The sequence below is a fragment of the Cynoglossus semilaevis genome, chromosome 5, assembly GCF_000523025.1.
Source record: "Cynoglossus semilaevis isolate Cse_v1.0 chromosome 5, Cse_v1.0, whole genome shotgun sequence".
NCBI classification, from domain to species: Eukaryota; Metazoa; Chordata; class Actinopteri; order Pleuronectiformes; family Cynoglossidae; genus Cynoglossus; species Cynoglossus semilaevis.
In genome coordinates this window covers 3,044,627-3,057,653 of record NC_024311.1, presented here as the reverse complement: position 1 = coordinate 3,057,653, position 13,027 = coordinate 3,044,627, and the positions used below count along the sequence as shown (strand labels likewise).

General features: G+C 41.9%; 1 protein-coding gene across 12 annotated transcripts in view; it reads left to right on the top strand.

Moving 5' to 3' along the window:
• The window catches only part of LOC103378693 (bromodomain adjacent to zinc finger domain protein 2B-like), a 61,394-nt gene extending 48,554 nt beyond the window's left edge, over window positions 1–12,840 (top strand). For 5 of the 12 annotated variants that reach the window (XM_025055891.1, XM_025055889.1, XM_025055888.1 and 2 more), the window contains 15 exons: window positions 981–1,779; window positions 2,041–2,310; window positions 3,036–3,096; window positions 3,523–3,631; window positions 4,403–4,504; window positions 5,102–5,324; window positions 5,753–5,845; window positions 6,462–6,523; window positions 6,842–6,907; window positions 7,573–7,638; window positions 8,307–8,351; window positions 8,640–8,672; window positions 11,527–11,592; window positions 11,966–12,106; window positions 12,545–12,840. In XM_025055891.1, the coding sequence (XP_024911659.1) occupies window positions 981–1,779; window positions 2,041–2,310; window positions 3,036–3,096; window positions 3,523–3,631; window positions 4,403–4,504; window positions 5,102–5,324; window positions 5,753–5,845; window positions 6,462–6,523; window positions 6,842–6,907; window positions 7,573–7,638; window positions 8,307–8,351; window positions 8,640–8,672; window positions 11,527–11,592; window positions 11,966–12,106; window positions 12,545–12,808 (2,400 nt within the window). In that variant the 3' untranslated portion in view covers window positions 12,809–12,840. The remainder of the gene's footprint in view (window positions 1–980; window positions 1,780–2,040; window positions 2,311–3,035; window positions 3,097–3,522; window positions 3,632–4,402; window positions 4,505–5,101; window positions 5,325–5,752; window positions 5,846–6,461; window positions 6,524–6,841; window positions 6,908–7,572; window positions 7,639–8,306; window positions 8,352–8,639; window positions 8,673–11,526; window positions 11,593–11,965; window positions 12,107–12,544) is intronic. The other 7 variants (XM_025055892.1, XM_025055894.1, XM_025055895.1 and 4 more) reach the window with 7 other exon arrangements.
• Window positions 12,841–13,027: the final 187 nt, after the last annotated feature.

The following is a 13,027-nucleotide window of genomic DNA, read 5'->3' as shown; positions in this document are numbered from 1 at the left end:
AGCTTCAGCCTGTTTTGTTAACAGTTGGCTGTGGTAGTAGAAAGTACCAGTGGGTGCAACAGCTATCAACGTTCATGTCAAACAGTTACACAATATGTAGCGAAACTTTGGAGTACTGGAGTATGTTCTTTCTTCGGCTGATGCAAAGTTTGATATGATGAAACATTTAATTTCTCTTCCTCTGTAGTCACACAGTCTGCAAACCCACACAGTTGTTTCATGAATGCGCTGTGGAAAGTCTAATGCTTTAACAACTGGCATTTGGTTTTGTGTGTTTTGACTTTCAAATTCCATATCTGCGGATGAAATGTGAATGATAGCACAGTATTCAACAAGCCAAACCCAGTGAGATCTGCTTATTCTCTCAGAAATCATTTGAACTTTTTCTTCTTCTTTACCAGTGTAGCTATGTTTGCAACAAGCTGAATTCCCCTTGTGGTTTCAACACCGTTACTGTATTTCATGGTCTGTGAAATTGATTTGTTTCACTTCGTATCACATCCAGTTGAAAGTGAAACATTAAAGTCTAACCTGGTTCTGCTTAAACACAGACTGAAGCAACTTGTCAGCGGTGGAATAAAAAGTGAAACGTTCTGTCTACGTGATGATATCGGACGACGCGTCTCCTCGTGTATTCGCACAGATAGTTATAATTTTGGAGAGAGATTTCGTTTTTCTTGCGATAGATTTTTCGGGATACACAAAGGCTGTGGTTGTTGCATCTGTGTTCTTTTTGTGTCCCCAAAAGAGGCTTAGACACAGTTAACTGTACCAGTGTTCTTTATTGTACATTTGTCACCTGCTCAAACAATCACTACTGATGCAAACTGACAGCTGAAGCAACTTCACTTTGTCCCGTTTCTTTTCTCAATTTTTGTTCTAACCTTTCTTTGTCCCTCTCATTCTGGGTTTCTCTCTCCCTCCCTCTGATTCCCTTCTCTGTCCTTGTTCTTTTTCCTCTGTCCCTACTCTATTCCCAGACTCTCATGTCCCAAGGGCAGACATTCCCAGCTGAGCTAAAGAAGCAGCAGCAGGGGCCAAACAAGTCTCCCAAGAGGAAGTCTCTGTCTTCATCGCCATTGCCGCCCGCACCTGCACCTCCTCCTCCACCCCAGAACAATCACTCCAACCTCTTCCTCTCCAGTGCTCTGCTGGGGCTTCCTGAACCCCACCATCCTAACGGAGTCATCCAAAGCACCACTCAGGACGCACCTTTGGCTCTCATCAGCAAACCTCGCAAAGACTCTCAAGCATCTCAAGGCAAGTCCCCTCAGTGCGAATCTGAATCCGGGTCAATGCCTGTCAATCTGAGTACAGGGGTGGGCAGGACCCAAACAACCACCCCGGCTGGACCTCCCTCCCAGCCCTCCACTACCTCACCCCATGCCACAGGTCATGGATCTAGAAAGAACAAGTGCCCAAAGGGTAAGGGGCAGACACCAGGGCTGAGACAAGGGCAAGGACAAGGACAGGGACAGGGACCGGGACAAACTGACCCTTTAGCGGCGTGGAAGGGCTTCTCTCAGAACCACCTTGTACAATCCCTAGTAGATTTGTTTCGTGGAGGAGAGTCCGGAATTGGGATTCCTGGAGTTAGTATCCCCGGAGTGGGAATTTCCGGGGTGGGAATTCCGGGGACGTGTAAACCCACAGCTGGCCTCCCTGCCAATAAGGAATCTGACGACTCTGGAGATGACGATGAGGACGACGATGAGGATGATGACCTTGAGGAGGAAGAAGAGGAAGCGGATGAAGATGACTCAGACGACAGTTTGTCAGGTTTGTACATTGATCACATTAACTTTCATGATTCGTCTGTAGTGCAGACGAGCCTCATGTGGCTTGTTAAAAATTGGTTCCAGTTGTAGATTTTTCTTGTTTTTAGAGACTAATGTAGTTGCACAAAGAACATTAAATATATATTTGTAATTAAGACCCTGCATTTAAGGTGGCACTTTTCCTGGACTATCACAACTCCCCAAAACAAAAAAAAACATTAAAAAAAAACCCAATTGGTTTTCTTTGGTTACATACTTCCAGAGTCCGACAGCAACTCAGACAGCGACGTCTCTGGGAAGAAAGTGAAGGAGTTAAAGCTGCTGCCATCTGGATCATCTAAAAAGGAGATGACTCCCTACAGGCTAACCAAAGGCCCAGAACTACTGAACACCTCAACAAATCACACCTCCACCAGCTGCTCCCCTCTCAACCTGCAGGTCATCAAGACCCCCGCCATTGTCACCAGCTCCAGTGCCTTGGCCTATCACAGCTCTCCGGGCTCATCTTCCTACAGCCTTGCCTCTCCGTTAGGTAATGTGAACAAATCCTCCTGCAGGACAAAAAAATTAAGAGAAGCGGGTTAAAGGAGCTCGTGTTGAACATGTCGGGGAGAGACGTAGCATACGGTTCGGAGATTTGATTATCAGATAGAACCAGACAATAATAAAAAGAGGTTGTAGCCTTCAGGGATGCAGGAAGTAGGCTGTGTGTTGATGTGGACTAACAGGAGCTCTAAGGTCTTGTGTGGGCATGCCCGGGGAGCGCTGACAGCTTGTTTGGCACAGTGATGAGATTAGTGTGTGCCTTCATACTGCGTAGAACTATTAAAAATATCAGTAGGTTTCAGGAATTGCTCCGTGAAGACCCAGGTGTTATTCCTACACTGTAGGCATTTTCGTTGTCTCTCAGGTCTTAAGTTGATCAGACAATACTACGTGATGTAATTTCACCCGTGTGTTGGCACTGACCCGCTTTCGCGTTTTAGTTTAATGATTTCAACATGGCGGCACAAATGAATATATTCCTGTATAACCTGTTTGGATCACTGTCACACCGTTAAATGCCACTTAAAAAGCCAATGCGCCTGCTATGTGTATGTTATTTTTAACTACTACTGGATGATCACTGCTGTACACCTCCCTGCTTTAAAGCTTCTAAAATGAGATGTGACTGCTGCGGCTGTGAATGTGCGAGCACGAGGCTCCCACTCACAGGTAGTTCTGTCAAAGTAATGGTTAAAGTCTGTCTCTCCACAGGCTTAGGCAAGAGGAAGAGGGTGATGGATGAGAAGGAGTTGATGATACCTCTGGAGCTGGGGTAAGTAAAGGAAGCAGAAAGAAGGAGCTCCTCTAAAGAATTCACTTCAAACTGTGTTGATGTTTTATTCCTCCTTATGGTCACACATAGGTAAAATGCACTTTTCCATAGAGGTTATGTTATTACAGAATTTAGATTATTTAAATAATAAAAATAGATGCCTAATAAATAAGAGGTCAAATGTCTTTGAAATTACAGATCCTAGTTTGGATCCATTACAGAATTTAGATTTTTTAAATAATAAAAGAAAAAGATGCCTAATAAATAAGAGGTAAAATGTGTTTGAAATTACAGATCCTAGTTTGGATCACGTGTGCCATATATTCTTGAAATAGGGTTTGTAAGATCCGGGCTGTTTTTTTTTTTTTGTCTGATTACTTGTCCTGTCTCTGTGTGTTGTTTATTCCCCTCTGTCCAAATATTCAGGTGGCGCAGAGAAACAAGAATCAAATCACTAGCAGGACGACCGCAGGGCGAAGTAGCCTACTATGCCCCATGTGGCAAGAAACTAAGGCAATACCCAGATGTAATGAAGGTACTGTGGCCGCAGCGCTGCAGTTGAATCTCTGTCCATGATACCGAAGCAAATGTTTTGAGGCAGACAGATGAGCAGACGAGCTTGTGATAACTAGTGGGGGAAACAGGGGTGGTTTGTGCGGTTCAGGGTTTATGACGACTAACCGAAAATGCAACGCTGCTCTGGTATTGCTTAAACAAGTGCTTTGGTATCAGAAATTCTTCCTGATTCTTCCCTTTTTTTCCCCCCCCTGATGCACTTCACCTAGCCTCCTGCCTTGCTTTCAATATTGCAAAATAATTATTTTGTGCCACTTTTATTTTCTACCCCCTCTCCCTCACAAATAAGTTTTGGGTTGCACAGCCTTGGCCCCGTTTACGCAGTACATTGTTATGTGTAATCATCACTATTTGATACTGAAACATTACAGCTTTCTGACTTTCGAAGCTGCTTTGGAGTGGTTGTGTGAAAAGAGAAAAAGAGAATAATCAGTAACACTCACTCCCCCTTCAGTGGGTCAGTGGGCAGTAAAACCTCCAGCAACGCCGCTGATAAATAAGAAAGGGCCTAAATTGTGCACCCCAAGGTCAGAACCGTTATTCTCTCCTGAGAGCGCCTGCTCTTTTTTGTCCCTCAGCTTTTATAATGATTAGTAGCTCTGCACAAATGCACACCGTAACCTTAGACTTCCTCCAGTCTGGTTCTTCCTACTTGCTTTTCAATGTCACTATTTTTCACAGTTTTTATTTCTTGCCTAAACCAACGCCATTATTATTTTCTCTTCTGTAGTATCTATCCAGAAATGGAATAAGTGGCCTCACGCGTGATAATTTTAGCTTCAGTGCAAAGATAAGGGTTGGTGACTTCTATGAAGCCAGAGAAGGACCCCAGGTGACTGCCTTTCATCTCTCTCTCTCTCCTACTTTCTCTCTCTCTCTCTCTCTGTAGCTCCCTAAACTCTGTTTTTCATCTTTTCATCTATTAGCAGGGAAAGTTTAAAACTGCAGTCACTGTTAGGGCCTGGACAGGAGTAGAACACAGACCTCAGTAGTTGTTGTTTATAGATCTCTCACTGTGCATGGATGTAAAAAAATGTCATAATCAGCTGTCATTACTTCCACAGGTGACTATGTTTAGAATCCAATTAAACATTAAACATAAAATTAAACCTTTATGGTTGTTAACATGACAGGTAGTTGATTGTCGTTATGAAGGGCAAGAAAGAAGATGATCAAAAAATAGTAATGCAATAATAATACAGTAACACATACAAATAATACACACAGTAATAATAATATTGTTTATGAGACATAATAGAACATACACCTATGTATTTCTCTTTTTTAGACAGATCTAACTTGAGTTGAAGTTGTATGAACCTTGTTGTAGTCCAGGTGATTTTTGTGACTTTTACTCACAGCTGACCACACTTCCCTTGAACTCCCCATCTCTGCTCTCCTCCCCTCCCCCTCCTCTCTGACATCCTAGGGTTTACATTGGAGCCTTTTGAAGGAAGAGGAAGTCATTCCTCGTATTCTGGCCATGGAAGGCCGCAGGGGTCGCCCCCCAAACTCGGAGCGCCACCAATCAGGCGACGGTGCCAATGGTTCACGACGCAGGAAGGGACGACCGCCTAACGTTGCCAATCCGCTTTTGGCCGAGGGCCCCAGTGCAAGTGAGGTCAAACTGCTGCGTAAGCTAGAGGCTCAAGGTGAGCGGAGAAAAAGAAAAAAAAAAAAAAGCAACACCGTTATACACTTCACCTCTGTGTAGTACCTGTCAATTCAGCAGCGATGATCACAGTTCAGTGACATACTATATAGAAACACAATTTCAAATTAGTAATGTCAAATCTTTTAACACCTGATTCGCTCAAAGACACTCACCCAGCTGGAGTTTGGGGTCATACCATTCAGAAATAGCCCTTTAGAGAAAGAGGAACTACAACACACAGTGACGCAAACAATAGAAGTCAGTTACGCACACCTGTACGTCACTGTGCATTTCTTTCTTCAACACCTGTGTGTTATTTGCTTAGCCTCACATTAAATACACGTCGACATCACACATCAATCACAACAAAATCATATTTTCTCCTGACTGTTTGTAACTTCTGGGCCTTTTTTTTTTTCGACACAGAAATAGCTCGACAGGCTGCCCAGATGAAACTCATGCGGAAGCTGGAGAAACAGGCACTGGCACGTGCAGCCAAAGAAGCTCGTAAACAACAAGGTAAGATCTGACCCGAGGCCTGTGTACAGACGCGAGCACCGTGGTCTTGTTTGGTCTTTTACACTTTTGACGTTCAACACTTTCTCGACTACATTTACATCTATGAATGTATTTGGTTTGAACAGTGTTGCGTGAGTGTTGCGTTTGCTGCGTTACGGGTCTTTCCAAAACCTGTTTTGAATTTGTTCACACAGCTTAGCAAGATGAAACATTTCAATGACAGCCCCGTGGGATTAGCTAAACTCCCAGCTAGAACAAGCCTGCTGTATCATATTGTGAAATGCATGCTTATATAATGCTTATATACAAATAAACTGGATGCTTAGTAAGTGCTCTCAACATTGCATATTCACTATTTATATTGTGTGTGTGTGTAAAGGTTTCCGGTGTCACTTGTAGAGCTAGAGCCCCCGGTGTGTATCGCTGCTCTCTGGATGGTCTAAAAATGCCATGTTATTGATCAGCTCTGTGGAGGTGAATTAAATCCTCCAGTCATGAGAGTCAGGATCAGGGCAGGGTCTAAAATCCAGTTCTCTGCAGACGGCTGAAAAAATGAAACTTTGTTTGTCGGTCGTTTCTGTTGACTCTAAAATAACACCGTCTCTGACTGTTGCAGCAATCATGGCGGCAGAGGAGAGGAGGAAGCAGAAGGAGCAGATCAAGATTCTCAAGCAGCAGGTGGGTCTTCTTAATGCCTGTGCTGACAAATGTTTTTTCTTGCCTCTCTCCTTATCTCAGTGTCCTGACTCACACCGCCTCTGTCTCCGCCGCAGGAAATGCTGAATGGTTGTTTTGTGCTGCTTTAAAGCTCGCTTTTCAATTACCATTATTACCTCTACTGCTAAACCTATTGTTGTTTTTTTTGTTTTTTTTCTGTCCAACCCAATAGAAAGAGAGTGGTTAGAAAGACGATTTTTATCTAAAGATGTTTTCCTGTGTTTAAAATATTGAGAGATTATGGTTTTTTTTTTTATTCTTCTTCTTTTTTTGTTACAGGAAAAGATCAAGCGTATTCAGCAGATTCGGATGGAGAAAGAACTCAGGGCGCAGCAAATTCTGGAGGTAAAGAATCTGATCCAGCAGCACCACTGATTAAGCAGAACATTCCTGGATAGCTACACTCACTCCTTCTGTCTATAGTGTTTTAATCTTCCTAAAGCTCATTACTGAACAGCAGCACGCATTGGAGGGAGCAACGTCTTCTTAGGCATAATTCCACATGGAACTAATGCTAAATTGGTCTTGGTTTGACGGCTGTTGAATATTAAAATGGCTGTTGCTGCCTCTTCAGACCTTATTTAAATTGGACTGAAAAGTCTCTTTTTAATCAGACAACGGTAACAGTTTAGCATAAATGGGTCGAGGCAGAAAAAGGTGCGCACACACACGCTCACACGCGCGAGGATGCAGACGCATCCACACACAAACACGCGGAGAATTAAAGTGTAAGCGCTTCAAAGTGTTTTAGGGGGCACGAATAAATCAATTTGGACTCGACACGGTTGGCAAGTCACTCTTAACAGCGGGCCTGGCCGTTTTTTACAATTACTTGTTAAAGAGATACAATATTCATTTGTTGTGTTCTACAAATTTGACTGACAATCAGGGACATGAAGTCTCTGCACAGACTGCGGTCAGTCAGTTCACGCTGAAACTGTCCTCCCTGGCTGACTGACGTGTGTTTGTAATTGTCTTTTCTGATTCCTGACCCGAATCAATATTCACAGGCGAAACGCAAAAAGAAGGAAGAAGCTGCCAATGCCAAAATCATAGAAGCTGAAAAGCGAATAAAGGTACAGTCATTTTTGCAATCAATCACTCGTTTGAGGCACTATTTTAAAAACTGGTCTAGGCCAGGTGGTTTTCTTATCTTATGTATGCACAATTGCAGCAAAGATATGACAAATATTAGGGACATTTGTGGGTTTAAATGCATATGGCTCTTGTTCCACGTCATTAAATAATTAATAATAATAATAGAAAATACATGCAAATACAAGCACTCACAAACCCCTGTTTACTCAGTTGCTTCTGTCTGTACGACCCTTTTCGGACTAAGATTAACGTCAACATTGCCATAGTGCCTACATTGCACAGTAGTGAAAGAAGTGGTCTGTGTTGCACTTCATTTGTAATGATATTTTGAGCAAGAAAAATAAATTGTCCTTCAATGTCATGATTTGACGTGATATCTTGTGGATGTTTCTCCCGAGGAATGCAAAACGTCAATGAGTTTCATTTTCTGCTGCCCAGATGTGTATGGGAGGACAGACAATTGTACTGCATACATGAGGCACTGCACTACAATAATTGTGCTGTGCCTCTGTTGCAGATCTTCAAATGTAGCTGGTTGTTTGAATGATCCAGAAATGCCATCAGTCTGTAATGATTCAACTGGTCTTGGCGCTATAACATGGACACCTATTGATTTTTCCACTGTCATCTCCCTTTTCCCTTCAAGGAGAAAGAACTGAGGCGGCAGCAGGCAGAGATTCTCAAACACCAGGTACTCATTCACAATGATTTCTCTGTATAATACCCTAATGTTCAACAAAGCTGCTATTTCAAACTTTTTTAAAAACATTTTAGTCCTGGTGCGTGTGTGACTGTTTTAGAGTGAATGAAATTTGATCATGTGCATTTTAATCCAGGTGTGTGTGTGTGAGTTTATAGAAGTGTTTTTAATATTTCCAAGCATCTGTTGAATTTAAAGTCTTGAGAATTTCACTCCATGCTTATTGGTTTTTTGGATATCATTTCTGTTCCTTAATATTTTGCCAACTCTCTCTGCCAGGAGTTGGAGAGGCATAGACTAGATATGGTATGGGTATGTTTATTTTTGTACATCTAACACCTGCATCGTGTAACTGGTTGTGTTATGGTTGTCATAGCAATGCATTAAGTGTAGCACTGGCTGCTGTCATACTACATTCTTCTGCATGGCTTTCCAGCAAAAACCAACAAAAGAAAAAAAAAAAAAGAGTCAGTATGCTGCCTCCATCTGCTCGTCCTGAGGGACAACTGACCCTGTCACGGTGGCCAAGCAGCTTCTATCCCCTCCCCCGTCCCTCTACACACACACACCCCTATTTTACTCCAAATGCATTGCAAAGACTGCTGGCCAGTCCTCACTCACTGTCTCAAAGTGCACTTGAGGAGTTTCCATCCATCACACACTGTACATTGTCTCTGTGTTGATCTGGCATAAGCCTGTGTTGCCCATGAGTGCTTGACGATTTTTTTTTTTTTCCGGCCCAGACATTGGGCTTGTGTCTTTTCGTCTGTGCATCTGTTCTTTAGTCCACACAGTGCTGGACCTTAACCAACCACCTCCCAGCCTCTCTGTCATTCACCGTTCCTGTATTCTCTGCACAAAGAATGAAAATTACTACTGAGAATTATTTTGTCTGTATGGTGGAGGCCCTTTTTTTTTTCTTTTTTTTTTCGAAAGAATGAACCCACACTCGCTCAACTCAGGTTTGGTGAGAGTAGATTGAAAATATAAACTCCTGCTGTTGAACCAAAATATGATCATTTCCACCATAGGGACAAAAATGGTTCTGTGTAGCATTTATTTTGGCCTGGCTGTCTTGCTTGTAGCCCCTTTCACTCATACACAGTTGCAGCTGAATCTAAAGGTCTGCCTTTTTTTTTTCACACATCCACCCATTGGAAGAGTTAAAGGGTTCTCGGAGAGAAACCTGAGACGCTAGAAAATTGTGTATTTTACGTTGTCATGTGCAAGTCATTCTTTCAATTGATCTATTATCACGTTAACCTTCAGCACATTGATTGGCTGTGATGACTGGTAAAGTTAGAAAAGGCTGAACGAGACAGGCTTCATGGCCCCACTGAACTTGTCGTTCCCTTACGTTTTAAGGAGAAACCGGGGAAAAAAAAAAAGCGAGACCCTAAAAATACTGCAGCAGAGTGGCTGGCATCCTGCCTGTTTTGTTTATCACAGTGACAAAGTGATGCACACAAACATCCATTTTAGTCAGGGTGTGCTGAAAATGTCCTTGAGAAATCCTTACGGTGCCAAGTATGGTTTTCTGCGAGATCACAGAAGAAAAGACAGCCTGATATGGAGAAGCAGGAACTTAAAGAGATCAAATGAAAGGATAGTCACTGGTGTTTCCTCTGCCCTTTGCAGGAGAGAGTGTATCACACACTAAAGACAGGAACACAAAAGTCTTTGCTCTCAACGTAAGCTGCTAAAACCAGTGAAGTGAAACTGCTCTGTTTGTAGCACTACTTAACAACCCATTTCCCTTCTCTCACCCACTCGCTAAATATCTCTGAAATTATGTCCTAGATAATTTTCAGCTTGCGGCAATGAAAGTTACACTTTTATTTTACAGAAACATTACAATATTCAAAATCAAAATGCAGAGACTTCGTGTCACAATTTGCATTTGATTGTTTATTTATCAGGGTTAAAGAGCAACAATACGTTTGGCAAAATTATTATTATTATTCTTTATGCATTGAATTGTCTAGAAAGAAATCCCTAGGATATTAACACTTTTTTATTACATTAATAAAAATAGTTTTTGTTATTAACAAAGTAAATATCACGAACTTTGCAGTTTTCAAAGTAGGATATTTAGCTGCTCAAACAACTTGACCTCACAATGTGCTCATTGTGATGTGGCAATTTTCAATTACAGACTAATCTGGACTGCAGGCAGGACAGTTATGGACAGACAATGTCCAGGTAGATAAATCTCTATTAAGTCCTTGGGAGGTTCATTCTGGAAATTAAAGAACGGACGTCAACAAAGGGACACAAACCATTAGACCATGTGGTCACTCACTGGGTCTATGACGCTGAATTTTATATTTTTATAATACCAAAAAAAGCCTGGCATTATCCAAGTTACATTTACTGTATGTGGTGCATGGGAAGACAAAGAGTATATTGACTCAAAATGTCTGTAAAAGCTCTACATAAATGCCACCCTTACATATAAGTAGATTCTTCGTGTCATGGCTACTGATGAACCCACAACCATCAAGTAGGATGACCTTTCAACTCGTTTCGTAAAAAAAAAAAGCTCTGGACTGGAATATGAACATGTAGCGTGATGTTGAGTCTTCCTAAAAATAACAGAGGAGTAATCGGAACGTCAACACTCAGCCTTACCAAAATGTTCCCTGTTGCCTCTATCTCAACTTTGTGGGGTCTGTTGAAGCCATTTATTTGTACATTTGTTCAGGTCAAACAGAAACATAATGTCAGCACAAACCTAATGACAGGTTCAAGTGACCCCAAAAACGTCTTTTTATTGCAACATTCTAATGTGCAACCATGTTTCTGGATGTGGAGATTGTATTTTAATTGTAACTTATTCGAGCAACCAGCATTCTATTGCTTTCCTTGTGCCGGCATTAGTCCAGAGGCACGGTCATCGATTCCAGCTGCTTCTCTCTCTGAGCCTGTCATCACATCTACTTTGTATCGCATCTTTGTGTTGCTTTTTTGGTTGTCATTGTATAACTGTACTTTTAACTTACGCTCCCACCATACATGTGAAAGTCTGTATTTGTGAAACCTGTGTTGATGACGTATGCCGATGTTGTAAATGGTGACATAAATCACTAGTATGTTTAGTTGTCCATAAGTACAGTATGTGCGTAAATGTGCATGTTAAAGTGCCTGTGTCTGTTTGCTACCATAGGAGAGGGAGAGGAGGAGGCAACATGTAATGCTGATGAAGGCGGTTGAGGCCCGCAAGAAAGCAGAGGTAGTTCATATGAACACAAATAAGTGCTAAAACACACACACACACACACAATCCACTGAAGTGCCTCTATCCTTTACTATGGACAGACCCCCTACCCTACCCTCCCTCTCTTGCTCTTTCTCTCCCTCTCTCTCCCCCTCTCCCTTCTCTCTGTCTTTTGCATTCTTTCATTTCATTTTTTTTTTCAATGCACTCCACCAGTTAAAAGATTCTGGCCCTCAAGCACTTTTCTTTTCAGCAGCATTAGGCTGAATTCTAATGCTGCCCAGTAAAGTCAAGTAAACCCTCTTGTCTATTTACAGACACACACATACACGCACACACACACATGCACAAATACTTCTGTTAAATGAATGGATTCTGAACTCTCCAGGAGCGTGAGCGCTTGCGGCAGGAGAAAAGGGATGAGAAGCGCCTGAACAAAGAGCGTAAACTGGAGCAGCGGAGGCTGGAGCTGGAGATAGCCAGGGAGCTAAAGAAGCCAAATGAAGACATGTGTCTCTCTGATCATAAGGTAAAGCCTAACTCATATGGATGGTGTTGTTGGGGAAACGTTGTATATGCCTTTCTCATTTGAGTATTTCTAAGAAAAAAAGAAATCTTAATTTATCACAATTATTTAGAATTGTGGATAAACAATTGTTTTATGCAACTTTCTTCAAAGTACAGCTGTAATAATGTTCGTATTTGTTGTCTTTTTTTTTATTTATTTTTTACATTGCTCATAAAACCAAATGTGCCCAACATATTTATGGCGTGGAGATGTGACGCCCCCAAGTGGTTAAAAAGTAGAAGTGCATAATTTAAGAACGTCATCACTCCATAAATTGGACTGTTCATCTTCATAATAGTCAGCGAATGTACAGCAGGATGAAAATGACGGACATTGAGCTTCACTGAAAAACGGCTTCACTCAGTTTTCACCACCATTTATTTTATCTTCATCATCCAGCCTCTTCCTGAGTTCTCTCGGATTCCCGGCCTCATCTTGCCAGGATGTGCCGTGTCAGACTGCCTTATGCTAATGCAGTTCCTGCGAGGCTTTGGGAAAGTTCTTGGACTGGATTTGAGTACAGATGTGCCAACGCTGGGCATGCTACAGGAGGGTCTGCTTAATGTTGGTGACAGCATGGGCCAAGTCCAGGATCTTCTGGTCAAAATGCTGTCTTTGGCAGTGTGTGATCCCGGGCTACCACCTGGACAAAAGGTAAACTAGGCGATGAGAGTGTAGTGAGATTGATAATTGCACAAAATGTAACATTTTTTGTTCTTTTTTCTTCCCTTTTTTTCTTGTTCAGACCAAATTGCTCAATGTAAGATATAGAAATATAATTATGTTGTATTATTTACTAAAGTTATATATATATATAATTCAGTAGGTTGAGGTGTCAAATTCTATTTCATCTCATCTTCCCTTTTTTTCTTGTTCAGACCA